General features: G+C 43.2%; 1 protein-coding gene across 1 annotated transcript; it reads left to right on the forward strand.

Annotated features, from left to right (window-relative positions):
- The first annotated feature begins 169 nt into the window (after positions 1 to 169).
- LOC138074204 (CD48 antigen-like) lies at positions 170 to 21,738 on the forward strand. The gene is made up of 4 exons (XM_068966277.1): positions 170 to 315; positions 15,803 to 16,099; positions 19,212 to 19,475; positions 21,510 to 21,738. Exons 1-4 carry the CDS (start codon positions 234 to 236, stop codon positions 21,587 to 21,589), a joined length of 723 nt encoding a protein of 240 aa, XP_068822378.1. The 5' UTR covers positions 170 to 233; the 3' UTR covers positions 21,590 to 21,738.
- Positions 21,739 to 21,954: the final 216 nt, after the last annotated feature.

The following is a 21,954-nucleotide window of genomic DNA, read 5'->3' on the forward strand; positions in this document are numbered from 1 at the left end:
CCACCCTCTCCCTCTGCCCCCATAACCATAAGTCTGTTCTTAGTTTCTTAGTGGTTAATTTAAAAAAAAACGGAACCGATGGGGCTTCCTGTTTTTGGTCCCCAGGCCCCACCCATGAGCTGCTGGGTGGAGAGTTCTAACCTTAAGCCGTGAATTAAAGGTATCTTTGGTCTCTTTCCGGCTTGATTCTGGTCTGTGTCCAGAGTTCCCATAAAGTTCTGGAGAAGAGGAGCATGTGCTCCAGAAGGCGCGAGTGGTCTCTGACTCTGGAAATTCTACTGCTGCCTCTCCTGTTCCTGGCAACCAGCATACAAGGTACTTTCCACAGACTGTCCACCTGTAAATGTGCACTGGAGGCCCAGTGAGATGGAAAAGGGAATACGGGCGTGTCTCCACCTGAAGTGGAGTAGTGGCTCCAGGGAGCAAGGATTTTCATCCTGGCAGCGGGGTTGGGGAGTCTTCCTTAAGCTTTGGAAAATCAGGCTCCGTCTCTTTTCTCAAGCGGAAGCAACACAAATAGAACTTTGGTGAGATGGAGAAGTAGTCCTCTCCCATTTCGTGCCATGGTGCGTCATCTGTGAAGCTTCTTTGCATTACAAAGAAGAGAGGGCCGCAAGGGCAGCTGCCACACTGCAGGCTCCGGGATGCCGTGATCCTTGAGGCCTTCTTTGAGACCTCTGTCTATGCAAGGGGTTGTTTCATGAGCAAAAGTAAATAATGCCATTGCTCCAGAGAGAAATCAAAATTGTGGGAAAGGAAAGTTGGGAAGGATGGCTCTGTCTAGGGTCGCTGAGTGGGAGTCTGAGCAGAGGCCTCAGTAGCAGGGAAACCCTGAAACATCTGATTAAAAGCTAAGTTCATTCTGCCATGGTTGTGTTCTATGCCCTTGTGTGGCAACTTTCCTTTTCCTGTTACACTTGTCCAGCCCTCCACTACCTGTCTTCCGAGGTCAGCAGAGAACTGAGAGCTAAGCTATTGCCTTTCTCGCTATTCCCCCTAATAAATACTTAAGTCTGTTTCATTAAAGGTGCTTTAATGCTCACTACTGAGGCAAAAATGAGTAAAAGTGAGTTTGGGCATGGGAAACAAATATAACATTTTAAAATTATGATAGTATGTGACTCTGAGGCAGATGAGATAGCCATACTCAAAGGAAATCCTGTTGGCTACTCACGCAAGGCCTCTCAGGGTGGCAGGACATTTGATCTGGCTTATGACTGGCTTTGGGGGAGGAAGAAAATTTTTTCTGCCCTTCTAGGATCTCTGACTGGTGTAAGAATGAAACTGACATGAGATAAGCTAACAGGAGAAAATCAGAGTTTAATATTGCGTACATGCTTCCCTGGTGACTCAGAGGTTAAAGCATCTGCCTGGAATGCAGGAGACCCGGGTTGGATCCCTGGGTCGGGAAGAGCCCCTGGAGAAGGAAATGGCAAGCCACTCCAGTACTCTTGCCTGGAGAATCCCATGGAGGGAAGAGCCTGGTAGGCTACAGTCCATGGGGTCACCAAGAGTTGGACGCGACTGAGCGACTTCACATGGGTGAAACCCAGAAAAATCAAGTAACTTGCTAAAATGGCTGAAGCCCTCATCTTAAATACCATCCTCTGCTAAAGACAAAAGAGAATGTTGAGGCTGACAGTTTGGGGAGGTTATCAGGAAAAGCACAGCAAATAAAGGTAAGGTTGTTAGGCAGATTTAAGTTAGTGCCTTCTGCATTGATAAGAGTTTCTAGAGATTTGGTCATCCTCCTCGTCTGGTACAGAGAGGGAGACAGCTTTATTAGTGGAGATTTCCCTTACAAATATAAATGTTTCTTATGAAAGAGTAACTCGTACAAGGTTTTCAGAATGTTTACCATGTCTGCTACTTCCTTAGAAAACAACCTACTTGAAACAATTAATATGCCAAAGAGACACATCTTAGGGTGGCACATTCGGCTCCCCTACACTCCGTCTAGAGACATGCTGTCTTCAGGCCTCTTGTGGCTGTGTGAGCTCCATGGGGCTTACTCAGCTCATAGGTCACTAATATGACCTTGGGAGTAGGGGCTGGTATGAAGTATTCATCCAATTGTTGGGAAAGATAGACATGCCAAGAGAAGCGGACTATTTCAGCACTTTCTCTAGACATGAGGCCATTGTGTCTAAACCTCTTCATGTCCAGAGTACGCCTGCAGATAGTTCTTTTATCTTCAGTTTATGACTCCCTCACCCCAAAGCCTGGTGGCACAGTGGTTTTACAGAAAAACTCACCTGCCAATGCAGGAGATCTGGGTTCAGTCCTTGGGTCAGGAAGACACCCTGGAGAAGGAAATGGCAACCTACTCCAGTATTCTTGCCTGGGAACTCTCAAGGGCAGAGGAGCCTGGTGGGCAACAGTCCATGGGGTCACAAAAGACTTGGACACGACTGAGTGATAAAACAACACCCCATAACCACATTTGGTCTAAATTTCACTTTGTGCTTTCCCTTGGAGGAGGTGCTTTCTCTCTTGCCTCTAGGCCTATATACATGCCTTTCCTTCTGCCTGAAATGTCCTGCATGCCCCCTCTCCAGCCCCTCCCATTCTTGTGTCACTTCCTCCTAGAAGCCTCAGGTTCCAGGTTATGGTTGGTGAACTGCTTGGTTGTCTGCTTCCTGGGTTTCTTGAGCACAGGGACCTTGTCCATTGCTGAACCTAATACAGTGCCTAGCATGTGGCATGGGCTGAATAAATAATTGTTAAGCCTACGAATGAATGACATCAAAAAACTACCTTTCAGGCTATCTGTCCAGATCTTCCTGGGGATATCGTTATTCTTTTTTTTCCCAGTAATGCATGTTTTTGAAGAGAAATTTGAGAAGTATTTTTTAAATCTCTTCTTTTGGCTCTCCTCAGACTTGAGTTTCTCAGCTCTCTGATCTCTAGGCCCACTCCTCACTAGCAGGCATCTTCCTTGTCTCCCTCTAGCACAACAAAGTGCAGTAGAAATAACTTTTTCTGGGAATCAGAAAACATATCTTCTTTTTTCTTAATTTGATTTTTAATTGGAGGATAATTGCTTTAAGACCTATGTTCTGAGTTCTAAGCCATGGGGTTTCCTATAAATCGTAAAAGCTTCCTGAGTCTCAATTTTCTCAACTCTATTATGGGTATAATGATATGCTCCCCATTTTGTCAAGGGGTTATTATTAAGATCAATGAAATAAAGAATGTGAAATTGCTCTGTGATTGTGACCACAATACCACAATACACTTTGAGAGAGATAAGAGCCAGGAATATCATCAGGAAATTCCAAAGCCCAGTGCTCTCTCCTGGGCCACAGAACTGAATCTCTGCTATTTCACCATCTTCAAACACATTTCCAAAATATAACTCCTCATCTTGGTTTCAGCTATCTACTGCTGTGCAATAAGCCTCCACAAACCTGGGGCTTCCTCACCATGCATTTGGTCACTGTCATCTGGCCGATTAAATTCATGAGACTTTCCATCTCAGGAAAGAGCACTGTACTCTTCATCTTGCCCCATGACACGCATCTGAAGTCTTGCTGCCTATTGCCAAATTACTTCCCTGAAAGGTCTGTACAGGTTTGCTAAATGGTTTATCTCAGTAGAGAGCTGCATGTAACTCCATGTCAGTATCTTTAAAACACCGCTTTTGGTTCTTAAACTCTTATGAGAAACCGCATGACTTGCTTTAGAGTATTCAGAATTTCCCCTTTAGCACTTCCTTCTTCTTCCTGGGTAGACCTTTTTGTATGAAATTACCACTTCTTTTGGTCTGATTCCCCTCCCCTACACCATTTTAGTTTTACTTCTGTACAGACAAGAAACATGGATGAGCATAGGAAAGGTCTGCCTCATTTATAAACTGCACATAAAAACAGTTACTTTATCCTAAGCATGCAGACACATGAACAGCTACTTCTTGTTAGAAATAAATCAAAGTAGTACTTTAGCTAGTTTTATATCAAATAAAATATGGAATTGTTAAAAGGCAAATCAAAATATTTTTCAATTAACTTTAAAATTTTGTTTAAAAAATAAAAATATCCAGAAAAACAAATAGATGTATGTATATATATGTGTGTGTGTGTGTGTGTGTATATATATATATATATATATATATATATGAAAATAAGGAGGAAGTCAAGAGATACCTGGAGAGGCAGCTTTGGAGTACAAAATGAAGCAGGGGAAAGTCTAACAGAGTTTTGCCAAGATAACACACTGGTCATAACAAACACCCTCTTCCACCAACACAGGAGACAACTCTACACATGGACATCACCAGATGGTCAATACCGAAATCAGAATGATTATCTTATTTGCAGCTGATGATGAAGCTCTATACAATCAGCAAAAGCAAGACCGGGAGCTGACTGTGGCATAGATCATGAAATCCTTATTGCAAAATGCAGACACAAATTGAAGAAAGTAGGGAAAATTACTAGGTCATGCAGGTATGCTGCTAAGTCGCTTCAGTCGTGTCTACGCTGTGCGACCCCATAGACGGCAGCCCACCAAGCTCCCCCATCCCTGGGATTCTCTAGGCAAGAATACTGGAGTGGGTTGCCATTTCCTTCTCCAATGCGTGAAAGTGAAGTCACTCAGTCATGTCCGACTCTTCGCGACCCCATGGACTGCAGCGTACCAGGCTCCTCCGTCCGTGGGATTTTCCAGGCAAGAGTACTGTAGTGGGATGCCATTGCTTTCATGCAGATATGACCTAAATCAAATCCCTTGCAATTGTACAGTGGAAGCGACAAATATATTCAAGGGAGTAGATCCGATAGACAGAGTGCCTGAAGAACTATGGATGGAGGTTCATAACATAGTACAGGAAGTGGTGATCCAAATCATCTCCAAGAAAAAGAAATGCAACAATGCAAAACGGTTGTCTGAAGAGGCCTTACAAATACCTGTGAAAAGAAGAGAAGCAAACGGCAAAGGAGAAAATGAAAGATACACCCATCTGAATGCAGAGTTCTAAACAATAACAAGGAGAAACATGAAACCCTTCCTAAAGTCATCAAAGTAAAGAAATAGAGGAAAACAATAGAATGGGAGAGACTGGAGATCTTTTCAAGAAAATTAGAGATACCAAGGGAACATTTCATGCAAAGATGGCAAAAATAAAGTACAGAAATGGTATGGGCCTAACAGAAGCAGAAGATATTAAGGAGAAGTGGCAAAAAACACACAGAGGAACTATACAAAAAAGATCTTAATGACCCAGAAAACCATGATGGTGTGATCACTCATCTAGAGCCAGACATCCTGGAGTGTGAAGTCAAATGGACCTTAGGAAGCATCACTACCAGCAAAGCCAGTGGAAATGATGGAATTCGAGTGGAGCTATTTCAAATCCTGAAAGATGACGCTGTGCAAGTGTTGCACTCGATATGTCAGCAAATTTGGAAACCTCAGCAGTGGCCTCAGGACTGGAAGAGGTGATTTTCTTCCAGTCCCAAAGAAAGGCAATGCCAAAAAATGTTTGAACTACCACACCATTGTACTCATCTCACACACTAGCAAAGTAATGCTCAAAATTCTCCAAGGGAGGCTTCAACACTATGTGAACCAAGAACTTCCAGATAGTCAAGCTGGATTTAGAAAAGGCAGAGGAACCAGAGATCAAAATGCCAACATCCATTGGATCATAGAAAAAGCAAGGGAATTCCAGAAAAACATCTACTTCTGTTTCATTGACTATGGCTCATTGACACAACCTTTGACTGTGCGGATCACAACAAACTTTGGAAAACTGTTAAAGAGACAGGAACACCAGTCCACCTTACCTGCTTCCTGAGAAACCTGTTTGCAGGTCAAGAGGCAACAGTTAGAACTAGACATGGAACAATGCACTGGTTCAAAACTGAGAAAAGAATACGTCAAGACTATAGACTGTCACCCTGCTTATTTAACTTATATGCAGAGTACATCATGTGAAATGCTTGGCTGGATGAAGCACAAGCAGAAATCAAGATTGCCGAGAGAAATACAATAACCTCAGATATGGAGATGATACCACCCTTATGGCAGAAAGCAAAGAGGCATTAAAGAGCCACGTGATGAAGGGAAAAGGGGAGAGTGAAAAAAACTGGCCTAAAACTCAACATTCACAGAACTAAGATCATGGCATTTGGTCCCATCAATTCATGGCAAATAGATGGGGAAGAAATGGAAAGGGTGACAGACTTTATCTTGTTGAGCTCCAAAATCACTGAAGATAGTAACTGCAGTCATGAATTTAAAAGATGCCTGCTCCTTGGAAGAAAAGCTATGACAAACCTAGACAGCATCTTAAAAAGCAGAGACATTACTTTGCTGACAAAAGTCCGTCTAGTCAAAGCTATGGTTTTTCCAGCAGTCATGTGTGGATGTGAGAGGTGGACCGTAAAGAAAGCTGAGCACCGAAGAATTGATGCTTTTGCACTGTGGTGTTGGAGAAAGCTCTTGAGAGTCCGTTGTACTGTAAGGAGATCCAACCAGTCAATCTTAAAGGAAATCAACCCTGAATATTTATTGGAAGGACTGGTGCTAAAGCTGAAACTCCAATACTTTGGCCACTTAATGCGAACAGCTGATTGATTGGAATAGACCCTGATGCTGGGAAAGATGGAAGGCAGGAGGAGAAGGGGATGACAGAGGACAATATGGTTGGATGGCATCATCAACTCAATGGACATGAGTCTGAACAAGCTCTGGGAGATGGTGAAGGACAGGGAAGCCTGGAGTGCTGCAGTCCATGGGGTTGCAAAGAGTCAGACATGACTGAGTGACTGAACAATAACAACAATAAAAGGAAAATATCAATGAATTTATCTGAATTTATTAGACAATCCTCTGTAATAGACTAAACCACGACTTTGATATCTCAAATTGTACTACAATGCCTGTATCCTAATTTTTGCAATCTATATTATAATAGTAATATTAATGCATCTTTATTTAACTTGTGACTGGATTATAGGATCCTTTTAGAAGAGTAGAAATTTTTTCCATTTTTTTATGGTTAATCAAGCATTCTTTCTACTGTTTCTAAGTTGATGTGGCTTTTGAAGGCCACACTATCATTAGATATTTCATAGCAAAACTCACTTTTCCTTTTTAAATTCATTTTTATTTTATAGTGGAGTATAGTTGATTTACAATATTGTGTTAGCTTCAGGGATACAGTGAAGTGATTCTACTATACATATGAAAGTGAAAGTGAAAGTTGCACAGTCGTGTCTGACTCTGTGCAACCCCATGGACTATACAATCCATGGAATTCTCCAGGCCAGAATACTGGAGTGAGTAGCCTTTCCCTTCTCCAGGGAATTTTCCCAACTCAGGGATCAAACCCAGGTCTCCCACATTGCAGGTGGATTCTTTACCAGCTGAGCTACCAGGGAAGCTATACATATACATATATTCTTTCTTTTTTCATATCCTTTTCCCAAAACTCACTTTTCCTTTGCTATTCTCAAGCATGAGTCTCAGCCCATTTGAGGCTGCTGGGTTTTCATTTCAAGGTTTCTCTAGCTGCTTTTCATTGCTTTGTAGATATCTGAAACCATGAATGATACACGAAGCACTCTTTTGTGTTGTATCTTTTGAGAAACAACTTCCTGGGCAGCTTCTTCACTGTTCCTCTGCTGTATATGTCATAAGAGTCATCTTTGATTCTTTTTTCCAGGACCCAACTGTAAGACTTCCCTGGTGGCTCAGATGGTAAAGAATCTGCCTGCAGTACAGGAGACCCAGGTTCAATCCCTGGGACAGGAAGATCCCCCGAAGAAGGGAGTGTCTACCGAGTCCAATATTCTTGCCTGGGAATACCATTGACAGAGGAGCCTGGCAGGCTACAATGCATGGGGTTACAGAGAGTTGGACACAACTAAGTGACTCACACACACAAGCGTAAGACAGGGCTGCTACACTGGCCCAGGTGGGCACATTATGATACTTAAGAAACAGTTCATTGTTCACAAATAATTAAGTGAAGTCGCTCAGTCATGTCTGACTCTTTGTGACCCCATGGACTGTAGCCTTCCAGGCTCCTCTGTCCATGGGATTTTCCAGGCAATATACTGGAGTGGATTGCCATTTCCTTCTCCAGGGGATCTTCCCAACCCAGAGATTGAACCGGGGTATCTGCCTCTGTAGAGAGACACTTTACCATCTGAGCCACCAGGGAAGTCCACAAGTAATTAAAAAAAAAAAAAGTAACTCAAATTTCTACTTGAAGTCTCTCAAAAGATGTTAAAAGGAATCCAATTTATAAGCCATAGCAATACTCCCTATCATACACTTCTCTGCCCTCTTCAGTCTTCTCAGACTATTCCATTCCTCTACAGCTCAGAGATTCTCATTCTCTTGAGCCATAATGTTATAGAACCTCTATTTTCTAAACCAACCCGAGTGGTTCCTCATAAAGGTCAAACAAATCTTAAGAAGTAAGCAAGGGGAGGGCTTCCTAGGTGGCCCAGTGATAAAGAATTCATCTGCAATGCAGGAGACACAGGTTTGATCTCTGGTTCAAGAAGATCCCCTGGAGGAGAAAACAGCAACCCATTCCAGTATTCTTGCCTGGAAAATCCCATGGACAGAAGAGCCTAGCAGGTTACAGTCCAAGAGCCTGTAAAGAGTCAGACGTGACTGAGCAACTAACACACACACATCCCAAGCAAAAAGAGGCTAAGTGGGATAAAACAATATGACTACTTGGAGGTTATGAGGAGATGAATGGGAACACTTATGTATAGATTTTTGTCCCATCCATTCTATACTAAACACTAAATGTGAGCCAAGTATTCTGGGGATTCAAAATTGAGTAAGACATGGTGTTCACCTTTGAAACGTTCACAATCTCAGTGACTCTGTGTCTGTTATTTCTTCCCCCTCCTCCTCACGCTTTAGTTTGAAGTTCTTTGGAACATGTTGGGGATACCCTGGACAAACAAGATCTTAATGTTGTAAGTTCAGTTCAGTTCAGTCGCTCAGTCATGTCTGACTCTTTGTGACCCCATGGACTGCAGTATGCCAGACTTCCCTGTCTTTCACCAACTCCTGGAGCTTGCTCAAACTCATGTCCTTTGAGTCAATGATGTCATCCAATCACCTCATCCTCTGTCATCCCCTCCTCTTCCTGCCTTCAATCTTTCCCAGCATTAGGGCCTTTTCCAACAATACAGCTCTTGGCATCAGGTGGTCAAAGTATTGGAGTTTCAGTTTCAGCATCAGTCCTTCCAATGAATATTCAGAGTTGATTTCCTTGAGGATTGACTGGGTTGATCTCCTTGTGGTCCAAGGGACTCTCAAGAGTCTTCTCCAGCACCACCATTTAAAAGCATCAATTATTCGGAACCAGCCTTCTTTATGGTCCAACGCTCACATTCATACTTGACTACTGGAAAAACCATAGCTTTGACTGGATGGAACTCTGTCGGAAAAGTGACGTCTCTGCTTTTTAATATGCTGTCTAGGTTGGTCATAGCTTTTCTTCCAAGGAGCAAGTGTCTTTTAATTTCATGGTTGCAGTCACCATCTGCAATGATTTTGGAGCCCCCCAAAATAAAGTCTGTCACTGTTTCCATTTTTTTCCCCCATCTATTTGCCACGAAGAGATGGGATTAGATGCCATGACCTTACTTTTTTGAGTGTTGAGTTTTAAGCCAAATTTTTCATTCTCCTCTTTCACTTTCATCAAGAGGCTCTTCAGTTTCTCTTCATTTTCTCCCATAAGGGTGGTGTCATCTGCATACCTGAGGTTATTGATATCTCTCCTGGCAATCTTGATTCCTACTTGGGCTTCATCCAGCCCAGGATTTCGCATGATGTACTCTGCATATAAGTTAAATAAGCAGGGTGACAATATACAGCCTTGATGTACTCCTTGCTCAATTTTGAACCAGTCCATTGTCTCATGTCCAGTTCTCACTCTTGTTTCTTGACCTGCATACAGGTTTCTCAGGAAGCAGATAAGGTGGTCTGGTATTCCCATCGCTTGAAGAATTTTCCACAGTTTGTTGTGATCCACACAGTCAAAGTCTTTGGTGTCATCAATAAAGCATAAGTAGCTTCTTTTCTGGAATTCTCTTGCTTTTTCTATGATCCAATAGATGTTGGCAATTTGATCTCTGGTTCCTCTGCCTTTTCTAAATCCAGCTTGAATATCTGGAAGCTCTTGGTTCACATAGTGTTGAAGCCTCCCTTGGAGAATTTTGAGCATTACTTTGCAAGTTGTGTGAGATGAGTGGAATTGTGCACTAGTTCAAACATTCTTTGACATTGCCTTTCTTTGGGATTGGAATGAAAACTGACATTTTCCAGTCCAGTGGCCACTGCTGAGTTTTCTGAATTTGCTGACGTATTGAGTGCAGCACTTTCACTGCATCATCTTTTAGGGGTAGCTCAGCTGGAATTCTATTGCCTTCACTAGCTTTGTTCTAAGTCATGCTTCCTAAGCCCACTTGACTCTGTATTCCAGAATTCTGGCTCTAGATGAGTGATCACACCATTGTGGTTATGTGGGTCATTAAGATCTTTTTTGTATAGTTCTTCTGAGTATTCTTGCCATCTCTTTTCAATATCTTCTGCTTCTGTTAGGTCCATACCATTTCTGTCCTTTATTGTGCCCATCTTTGTATGAAATGTTCCCTGTTTTATTATTATGCAGCAGACTTCATTCTCACATGGAGAAATAATGCATATTATTACTGAGTCTGAATCATAACTTCAGTCTATATGCTCTGTATTCTTTATTCCTCATTGAGTTCATCCTCATTTTTCTTTGCCCAAGGAAGTTTCAGGTAAGTTCTCTGGTCTTACGATGGTGCTGTGGACTCTTTCTTATAATTGCATGTCCTAACCACAGACCTGGTTTGTTTCTTTTCTTACACACGCTGATGTCTTTTACTAGATCTAGCTTATAGGTGAAAGCCTCTGCAGGAGTTGCTGCAATTTTTTTTTTTTTTTTTGCCCCCTTCGACCACATTCTATACTTTCAGATTCATAGATAGGCATTCGTTCCTAAAAAAATTCTAGTCCTTATTTTACCACTGTTTTGGCACAATAAAATGAGTTTAATGGCAGGTGTTAAACATCTCAATAAGCTATGCCACAGGATCCTTGGGGCTGGTGCACTGGGATGACCCAGAGGGATGGTATGGGGAGGGAGGTGGGAGGGGGGTTCAGGATGGGGAGCACGTGTACGCCCATGGCGGATTCATGTTGACGTGTGGCAGAACCAATACAATATTGTAAAGTAATTAGCCTCTAATTAAAAAAAATTAATTTAACTTTAAAAAATAGAATAAACTGAAGCATATGAAAAATTTTTAAAAGAACGTCTCAATAATTTATGCACAGTATAGAATTTATGGATACAAAAAATAATGTATGTAATAATAATAAACAATACCTGACATTTATTATCTACTAACCAAAAGTTATGAGCAACCTAGATAGCATATTAAAAAGCAGAGACATTACTTTGCCAACAAAGGTCCATCTAGTCAAAATGAAAGTGAAGTCGCTCAGTCGTGTCCGACTCTTGCGACCCGTGGACTATAGCCCACCATGCTCCTCCATCCATGGGATTTTCCAGGCAAGAATACTGGAGTGGGTTGCCATTTCCTCCTACAGGGGATCTTCCCGACCCAGGGATCGAACCCAGGTCTCCCACATTGCAGGCAGGCGCTTTTAATCTTTACACCACCAGGGAAGCCCTTGACTAGCCCATCTACTCAAGGCTACGGTTTTTCCAGTGGTCATGTAAGGATATGAGAGTTGCACTGTGAAGAAAGCTGAGTGCCAAAGAATTGATGCTTTTGAATTGTGGTGTTGGAGAAGACTCTTGAGAGTCCCTTGGACTGCAGGGAGATCCAACCAGTCCATTCTGAAGGAGATCAGCCCTGGGATTTCTTTGGAAGGAATGATGCTAAAGCTGAAACTCCAGTACTTTGGCTGCCTCATGCGAAGAGTTGACTCATTGGAAAAGACCCTGATGCTGGGAGGGATTGGGGGCAGAAGGAGAAGGGGACGACCGAGGATGAGATGGCTGGATGGCATCACCGACTCGATGGACATGAGTCTGAGTAAACTCCGGGAGTAGGTGACGGACAGGGAGGCCTGGTATGCTGCGATTTATGGGGTCACAAAGAGTCGGATACAACTGAATGACTGAACTGAACTGAACTGAATCTTCCAAGTATTATACCAAGTATTTTATGTGTATTGATTGTTTGAATTAATCAAATAATATTCTAAGCATTTTATTTCTGTTACTCTGGGTCAGGGTTTTTAGAGAAAAAGAATCAATGGGATATATATAGAGAGTGAGTCTCACACAGTTTCCCAGGTGGCGCTAGTGGTAAAGAACTCGCCTGCTATAGCAGGTTAGACATAAGAGATGTCAGTTTGATCCCTGGGTCAGGATATTACCCTGGAGAAGGGAATGGCAATCCACTCTAGTATTCTTGCCTGGAGAATAGACAGGGACAGAGGGGCCTGGGGGGCTACAGTCCATGAGGTCACACAGAGTCAGACATGACTGAAGTGACTTAGCACACACACATAGTTATGGAAGCATAATCCATATTCTGTACTTCTCTGGAGAAGTCCCATGATCTGCCATCTCTAAGATGAAGGCCAAGAAAGTTCCTTGTGTAGTTTCTGTAGAAATCCACAGATCTGAGACTATATAGACTCACAATTTGAGTTTATACACTGTAATCTTCATTCTCAGTAGACTCAACTTCATTCATCCTTCCACGAAGAGGCTTCAGGGAAGCCAGTGGTCTAAGCTGTAGTTCAAGTCCTAAGGTCCAAGGACCAGGGGCACTGATGTTCAAGAGTAGAAGAAGATGGGATACCCCAACTCACAGTAGAAAGAAATTTGCTTTTATTCTTTCCTTTTTGTCCAATTCTGGGCCTCACCAAGTTGGATGATGCTTACCCACATTGGTGAGGGTGATCTTCAATACCCAGTCAAATTTGAATGACCGATTCAAATGCTAATCTCTGATAAAAAAAAAAACTGAAACCTTATAGACCATCCAGAAAGAGTGTTTTACAAGCTATCTGGGCATCCTTTAACTCAGTAAACTTGATACATGAACTTCATCATCACAAACTCGGTAAGATAAACTAAAATGAAGGCAGAGAGGTCAGTTAAAATGTTCACAGTTACACAGCTAGTGAGTGACAGGGTCAGGATTTGAATAGTCTAATTCCTGAGCCCATGTTCTTAACTACCATTCTACAATGGAAATGAGTGTAATTTATAAGATTCATTTTCTGTCCTTAGGAAGCTTCTAGTCTGGTGATAAAGGCAAGTAATAGGTATTAAATGGATCACTTTAATATGATCTGAGGTTTAACATATAGGCATGAACAAGATGTTGCAGCTGTTCCTCCCCCTTCCTTTACCATGTATGAGTAATGATTAAAAAAAAAAAAAGCCATCCTGGTAGATGGCAGTGACTTCCTCCTTAGAAATAAAGTGGTTACTTGTGGGTTGTGCTATATTCTTCAGCATATTTTTGAGACTTGATGGAGAGTCTACCAAGGATGCCTAAGCCAACAGTTTTCAACCAGAATGAAGGTGGTAAGATTTTTGCCTCCCTGGGAGTATTTGGCATTGTCTGGAGACATGTTTGAAGATCCCAACTGGGATGATGTTACTGGCATCTAGTGAGCTGAGGCCAGGGAGGCTACTACACATCTTACAATACACAAAGACATCTCTGCAAAAGGAATTCCTGGCCCAAAATGTCAATAGTGCCAAGGCTGAGAAACACTGACCTAGGCTGCCCATTATCACCGCTTTTATTAACTCACATGGAAACAAGCCATGGAATGAGAACAAGTCTAGAATATGTGTCCAATAATTTTGAAATCCTGAAGAGAATGTATGCTCCTGAAGAGGCTGAATGGTCTAAGAGGTGAGAGACTCTGTCTACATTGCTGGTGTTGGAGCCTGGCACATGACCTGGCATGTAGTCATTGTTCAAAATTGTCGTTTGGACTGACTGATTATGTCACAGAGATTATAGAGTATGGGATGGACCAATCAGAAGCACTGTGGAAATTAATGCCTAAGTGTGTCTCTGAATGCAACAGGCATAGGTTAACTGCTCCATAACTAGCTGTTCAATGGATAGTTGGAAGGATTAATGACTAGGAACTTGAAAGACCTGGGGCCATAGGTATTTTTAATCTTTATTCAAAAGAATGTTCTTGTAAATGATAGACATGTGGAAAGTAACAGCCTATGGGAAAACCCAAATGAACTTTTTGGCCAACCCCCAAAATAGGTGTAGATACAATGCTGAGCAATGTGAGGTTTTGTGTAACAGTATTTGAGGTAAGAGTGATAGAGATTTATTTCCACTTTCCTCTACTATTAGCTTCTTCCTACGGCTATTTCTCAGTGCAGGAGACATAAGAGACATGTATTCTATCCGTGGGTTGGCAAGATCTCCTAAAGAAGGGCATGTCAACTCCAATATTCTTGCCTGGAGAACCCGCATGGACAGAAGGGCCTGGTGGGCTCCAGTCCATAGGGCTGCAAAGAATCAGACATGACTGAGGCGACTCAGCGCTCACTGCTCTTTCTCAGTCTGTACATTTATACAAAGATTTCTCTCATTACAAGAATCAGCAGACCTCCCTTCATCTTTATCTTCTGGCTATCATCCTTTTCTTCTTGCCTTCATGAAACCAGGTCTTTAAGAACTGAGGCTTATACAATTTGAGGTGCTCTCATGAGAAAAAGAATAGAACTGTAAATGCAAATAGGAATGAAAATAAGTGTAGTTAGAATGAGAAAATAAGTCCCAATGTGTAGCAAGTTTTTAAAACCTGAACAAATACAAAGATCATAAAAGCCAGAAAAATAGCACAATCTTTTTATTAATAAAATGCTCACTCTTCTATAATACTTTGTCACTGAATAACTTTTGTTCCCCTTCATTTCAACCTTGTGTCTCCTTTACCTCTTGCCTAGTGCTGTGTGTGCTCAGTTGCCCAGCCGTGTCTGACTCTGCAGCCCCATGGACCCGCCAGGCTCCTCTGTCCATGGAAGTTTCTGGACAAGAATATTGGAATGGTTTGCCATTTCCTATTTCAGGGGACCTTCCCAACCCAGGGATCGAACCCGTCTCTCTTGTGTCTGCTGCATTGGCAGGCGTATTCTAGCTGCCACTAATGCCAACTGGGAAGCCACTGCTAGACAACTAAACCGAGTCACAGAGAGCGCAAGCACAGAGGGGAAAGGTAACTTATCATTTGATTTGAAAATGTCCTGGTATGAGAGTAAGGAAGGGAGGCAGGGCCAGCTCAGTGTCCCTTTTCTTTATCATCTAGGGTAGAATTAGATGGATTATAAGCACATTGCCTATCTCCATGCCCACTTCTCAAGCTCTAAAGTGAAAAAGCGAAAGTGAAAGTGAAGTCGTGTCCTACTCTTTGTGACCCCATGGACTGTAGCCTACCAGGCTCCTCCGTCCGTGGGATTTTCCAGGCAAGAGTACAGGAGTGGGTTGCCATTTCCTTCTCCAGGACATCTTCCCAACCCAGGGATCGAACCCAGGTCTCCCACATTGTAAGCAGAAGCTTTACCGTCTGAGCCACCAGGGAAGACTCTCAAGCTCTCACTTTCACTGAATTCCTGATCAGGGGTCAGGTCCTCTGATAAAGATCATACTCTCTCCTCCCAAGCAAAACTCTCTCCCTTCTTCCTTGTTCCACCAGCCCAGGCTTTGGGCTACTGGGCAGCGCTGCTTTCTCTAAAATGGGTCTCACTCATTCTGACTTTCATTGGCAGGCTATTCAAAATATGCAACCCCTGGCGACAATGTGAGTCTAGAAATCTCCAATCTGCCTAGGAACCACAGATCACTCACCTGGTTTTATACTACTGACCAGAAGATTGTAGAGTGGGAATCTGGTGAGCCTACTAAGTACTTCGATACTAAATTTAAGGACAGGGCCACGCTTGATTCTCAAAGTGGCACACTGCACATCCGCAAGGTCCAGAAGGAAGACAGCAGTACTTACCTCCTGAGGGTGCTGAAGGACAATGGACACGAGGAGGAATACAAGATCTCTCTGATGGTGCTTGGTGAGTTATGGTAACCAAAGGGCTAGTCCTGACTCTGGGGCCCCAGAAAGATCACTGGGAAGCTTCCTGGTGATTCTGGGGACTCTCCATGGGAGGGGGAGAGAAAACGTCAGGACAGGCTGAATCCATTTCTCCTGGAGCCAGTTCCACTTGGAAGTGCGTCTGGGCCAGCAGACCCCAAAGTAGATAACTTTGGGACATTTAAAACCTCTTCTGACATTAGAGAGTCTAAGATTTGAAGAGGAAGGAGACCACAAAGATGGTTTCCTCTCTGCTCTCTTCATGTTCTCTTGTGGTCAATCCAAGTAAGTTCTGAGTTCTTCTTTATTAATTGATTTTTTGCTTGTACTGGGTCTTCCTTGCTCCATGCAGACTTTCTTGAATTGTGGCAAGTGGGGGTTACTCTTTGTTGTGGTGCATGGGCTTCTCATTGTGGTGGAGTCTCTGATTGTGGAGCATGGGTTCTAGGCATGTGGGCTTTAATAGCTGCAGCTTGCTGGCCCTAGGATGTGTGGGCTTCAGTAGTTGTAATGCATGGGCTTAGTTGCTCTGCAGTATGTGGGATCTTTCCAGACCAGGGATGGAACCCGTGTCCCCTGCATTGGCAGGCAGATTCTTAACCACTGGACCACACTTACTGGCTGTGTGACCTTGGAGAAAGATCTTGACATCTCTGTCCCATTAGGTAAGATTCTGTTCATGGCAAGTAATGGACACCAACTTGATATACCTTTAGCAGAAAAGGAGTTTTTTCTAACCTATGACTTCTTAAAGCAATGAAAGAAGTTTAGAAGAGTTGAAAAGGACTGAAGAGGAGGAAGAATGAGAGCCTGGCTCAGTCCAGAGCCTCTAGCCACTGGAATCTTTCATGTGAAAGTGGGTCCCTGCCAGTACAGACTATCTCTCTCAGAGTCTAGGCTTTCATATCTCTTAGTTTAAATTCTCAAGAAAGAGAAATTGACTAGCCCATCTTGGTTCAGGTATGTGATTTAAACTCTTAGGGTCCAAAGACTCAGCTTATAAGGCAGAAACTTGGTTCTTGGGGAGATTGTCAATTATTAGAGGAGGAGGGCTGGGCAGACATCCAAGGGAGATGTGCCCCTCAGAGACTTGAGTTCCTCATCATATGGTGAGGATAATTATATCTTTTTAGGATGTTATGAGAATCAAAGTAGGTAATGAAAGTGAAAACACTTTTACAATGCTGGAACTTCCCTTGTGGTCCAGTGGTTAAGAATCTACCCTTCCACTGCATGGGGCGTGTTGAGTTCAATTCATGGTTGGGGAACAAAGACCCCACATGCTGCATGGTGCAGTCAAAAATGATAAAGTTATAACAAAAAAAAAGTGCCAGAAGGTCTTGTGTCTGGTGAGGAGCCATAAAAATGCTAAAATGCTGCAAAGAATGAAGAATATTGTATATATTCATGTTCCACTAACATGGGTCATGATGGCCCTTGGTCTAAGAGGCTAGAATCACCTTCTTGCTCACTTCCTCCATATCATATCTCCTAAACTTGCAAGATGTACTAGCAACAGGAAATATTCAAAGGTTCCTACAGTGATTTTAAAAAAAAGATCTCAAATATACATCATTTACCAGATTTTATGGCAAATATTCCCATCACAGCCAACTGTAAACTGCTATCAGTTTCATTTTACAACCAACTTGCAAAATTTCTGAATATCCTACAAGCCATAAGCCTATGTGGCTTTAGTACACTAGCCTCTGGATAAGGCTCTGAGGATGCCATTAGTGGAAGGATCATCCTTCTGCCCAGCTCAGGAATTTCTAAAGCTCAAAGAGGGCATCTTGGAACCAGACTGCTCCATCTGGCTCTGGAGTGCTCAGGGCTGAGCTGCTTACTATGGGAAATGCAGAAGGTTTATAAGACTTGAGGCCAGACCACAGGAAATGAATAAGCATATGAAGATTGCTCGTGTAAAGTATGCAAGAGGAGTCCAGCAATGTGATAAGGTTTCATGGAGGAGATGGATCTAGAGTTCAGGAGGTCAGATTGGTAGAGCTTCCATCACCCCTCACAGACATACAACCCAGAAGTGAGCTCGGATTGGGTCAACTCTCTGCTACATTTCAATCCTATGACTTCTGAGCTGCATTGATTCTGCAGGTGTTTTACCCTTGACCAGAAGGAAAAGACCTCAGAGGATTTCAGGTAAAGCAGTCCTAGTCAAGGAAGGAGCAGATGATGGGATTACATCTCAACCCATCTGCCCGCAGGATGAAAGCAGTGATGATGCTGTGACCTTCAACATGCCTACGTCACACGCAGCAAAAGCACTTACTCATAGATGATGGTACTGTATCTTACTAACATTGTGCTATGAAGTAGGGTCATTTCCATGTGAGAAGGCGTTCAGAGGGTTAGTTGTCTTGCCTCTCAGAGCCACTCTCTCAGAGCCAAGTCCATGACCCAAGCTTGTCTCACTGTGAAGTGAGTATTTTGTCTTTTCTATTGCATAACAGCTTCATCCCTACATACATCCATTCCTACATCCATTCACCTTTCCCTTTCATCAGGATACCTGCTCTGTGGCAGGCACTGAGATACCAAAGTTAACAGATGCAATTCATCACTACCAGCTTGCGCTGGGAGATCCATGAGGTTCTCTGTAGTTCTGCCAGAGTTCAGGAAACGTGTAGAGTGGTATCTCTTACAGGACTCTCATTGTATCTGAGCCCAAGAACTCTTGAAGGACTGACTGATGGGCCAAGGTGCCAAGTGTGGGTCATTGCTAGAGAAGGGGCCCTGAGTAGCTCAGACAGTTGGGATATCAAGTACAACTCTAGCTGATCTCTGTGCTAAAACTCTGCTGTTCTTTCTCGCCCACAGATGGGCATAACTCCATTTTGTTTCTGGGTAACTGGCTCCCCCTTCTGGATTCGGTTTAGCTTCACGCCAAGAAGTAGCTCTTTCCCTCTGAAGCCTACGGAGGTCAAAATTGCCCACTAGCTCCCCCTACAGGGCCCTCTTCCCCGTGGCTGCTCCTCAGGACCTCCCTTTGCACTTTGTTGGCTAAACCCTCCCAGCATAAAAGCTTCATAAATGCATAAACCCATCCTCTCATCTTATAACATTCTCATCTGCAGACCCGGTACAGAAGCCTGAGATAAATGTTAACATGACACAGAAAATGAACACTTGCTACCTGACGCTGTCCTGTGGGATCCAGGGCCATTCTGTAACCTACACTTGGTATTGGGAATCGGGGTCCTTTCCAAAACAGCTACAGAGCAGTGTGCTTGAAGACGTCCACACGCCACAAAGCTACTCGAAGTCTTATACCTGCCAAGTCAGCAATCCTATAAGCAGCCAAAACAACACAATCCACTTCACTTCACCCTGTGTACAAGGTAAGAGTCTCTGCCAAGGGAGCTGAGGTGGGCACAGGGTAGTTTTCTCTTGAATGAAGAAACGTGTGGGGATCTTTTCCCGCTGCCTGTCATAGCGTTTGGTGGAGAATCCCAAAGGCACCAGTGAGGTGTGGTAGACTTGAATTCTCCTTGTGTCTCTGACATGGTCTCTCAGCAAGCTTCCCTCACCTTTGTGGAGTTCAGTGTCCTCACCTGCAAAGGGCTCTCATGTCCCCTTTGCCTGCCCTGCTTTAATAAGTGCATGGTCCTGGAATGTGAGGGCAGGGTCCTTGCAGGGTAAACTGAGATTTCAAGATGAGTAGGGAGGAAAAAGGCAAGTAGAGGAACAGTCCAGATAGTGTTGTACAGCGACATACAGGTGTTTCTGGCAGATAACAAAGGAAAGAAGGGCCAAGAAGTGGTTGAGGAGGAGTGAGGAGCAAAAGAAAGAAGGGCCAAATGGATGAACATGAGCGGGAACGAGTGGTGAGCAGCAGAGCCTGGCCCTAGGACTGAGATTCTCTGCTCTTCCCAGGTGTATGCCCCTTGATAAAGTTGGAAAGGCAAACTCTGGGTTTCCTGTTTGAGATTTCTCTATTTCCTGGGAGGCCCCACTCAATAGAGCATCACTCCTGGCTCTCTCTCAAGCCTACACAGGTCCAATTGTGGGGTAGTGACGATTATAGATTTTGGAATCAATCACACCTGGGATTAATCTTGTGACTATTCCTTATTAGCTAAACAAGTGACTTAGCTTCTCCAAGTCATGTCCTTCTTAAATGAGACAAAATAATAGTTCTTATCTCATACTGTTCTGAGAATTAAATTAGACAATACAGGTAACTACCTAGCACAGTATCAAAGAAGCCTTCAATGAGCGGTGGTTAAATTAGACCCACCAAGTTCTTTTAATTCTAGAGACACTAGGGATTTGGAGGCCACTTGATACACTTGAATCACTCTCTTAAGCATTCTAGGCCCTATACTCTCCACACCCCTGGAATCACCTCCCCAAGCCCTGGTGTATACATCTCTCCAGAATAACTCGTACCCGTGGTGCCAACATTTACTTGAGACCCTTTTCACGCCCAATCACCAGGGATCGCGGCTCCTGGGGACATGGCTCTTCCATGGTCTTCCTGGACCCAGTCTACCCTGCTCACCTATGCTGATTTCTTTGCCTCTGCTCCCACACGTGAACTATAGAAACTATAAGTTCTGTGTTCTTCCCAACCAACTGGTCATGTCTTCTAGTCTTTCATGATAACGCCCTGCTTTTCCACCACTGAAGATCCAGTATAAGACTTTGGTGTCTGACCATGAGACCACCAGTTGGCTGGGTGGTTCTAAAATCACCGTTATGTCAACACCACATCCTGAGATCCAGAAAAAGGAAGAGACACAGTCCTTGTTCTTTATAGAATGAAAGTGACTGCCCATTCACAGAGAGGATGAAAGCAAGAATACATTTCTCTTTTGAGGTCTAAGCCCATCTTGTTACTTTTCAGCTACGTCAATTATCCTAGAAGAGCATCCTTAATTCCCCTTCTGTAATTTATCACTCTCCTCTCCTCCTCTCCCTTGCCCTACACTTCTCTGTCTCTTAGTTTCCCTTTCTTTTTTTCCTTCCCCACCGAGTTGGTACTGATCAATAGGCAGTGCTTTCTCCCCTAAACTTAGCATACAGTATCATATAAACTACTGCACTTGAAGGTCTGCCCTACTTAACTGCTGTCCAGTGTAGGAGAATGATTCTTTGCTAGGCCCACAGACATGCCAAGATAATCTTCATGTACAGGACTCAGCTAAGCCAGTAATATTTAAAGGATTTCTGTGTTCTTTCTACTTTACATCTGGGAGATTGAGCTCTTGCTCATCTGGGAAAAAGGATGTGCAGGGCACACTGTGCCTGGATTCAGAGAGGAGACACACTCCCTTGCTATAGAAGCTCCCATGCCAATGTCCAGCACCCCTTCCCCTTCTCAACAAATTAATCAGGACACCTAAATGTTTTGCATTTTCTTACTCTTTCAGCCTCCTCCTCTGGAGTAGCTTGGATGGCAACTTGGCCAGTGATCATGGTAACCACTCTTCTCAATCTCCTCTGGACCTGAGAAGAGCTAACTAGAATGAAACTTCAAGAATGCAAGATCTTGCCCTCATTGGCAATCGGCTCTTAACCAGGACAGAAGCTCTGGCTATATGGAATAAGGCAATGGACTGAGATGTCTAAAAGAACATTCAAATGAAGTTTTTATAATCACAGGAATATTTTATTTTATGTTTTCTTATTGTTTTTCTAGATTAATATACATATGTGCTTTCCCACCACAAATGGGCAGAATGTATTCTGCAATGTTTTGTTTCAATAAACAATGCTATAATTGTCAAAATTGATTGTTGAATCCTAGGATCCAAAAAGCCCATCAAATCGACAAAGCTCTCTCACCATGGTCTTTCATTACAGGATGGCAAGAGC

This window comes from Capricornis sumatraensis, chromosome 2, assembly GCF_032405125.1.
Source record: "Capricornis sumatraensis isolate serow.1 chromosome 2, serow.2, whole genome shotgun sequence".
In the NCBI taxonomy this organism is placed as follows: Eukaryota; Metazoa; Chordata; class Mammalia; order Artiodactyla; family Bovidae; genus Capricornis; species Capricornis sumatraensis.

Bases quoted from the DNA above. Each gene is read 5' to 3' on its own strand.
- LOC138074204 (XM_068966277.1), top strand. From the start codon at position 234: ATGTGCTCCAGAAGGCGCGAGTGGTCTCTGACTCTGGAAATTCTACTG. The intron at 316-15,802 runs GTACTTTCCACA...TTTCATTGGCAG, and splicing joins CCTGGCAACCAGCATACAAG to GCTATTCAAAATATGCAACC. The intron at 16,100-19,211 runs GTGAGTTATGGT...TCTCATCTGCAG, and splicing joins GATCTCTCTGATGGTGCTTG to ACCCGGTACAGAAGCCTGAG.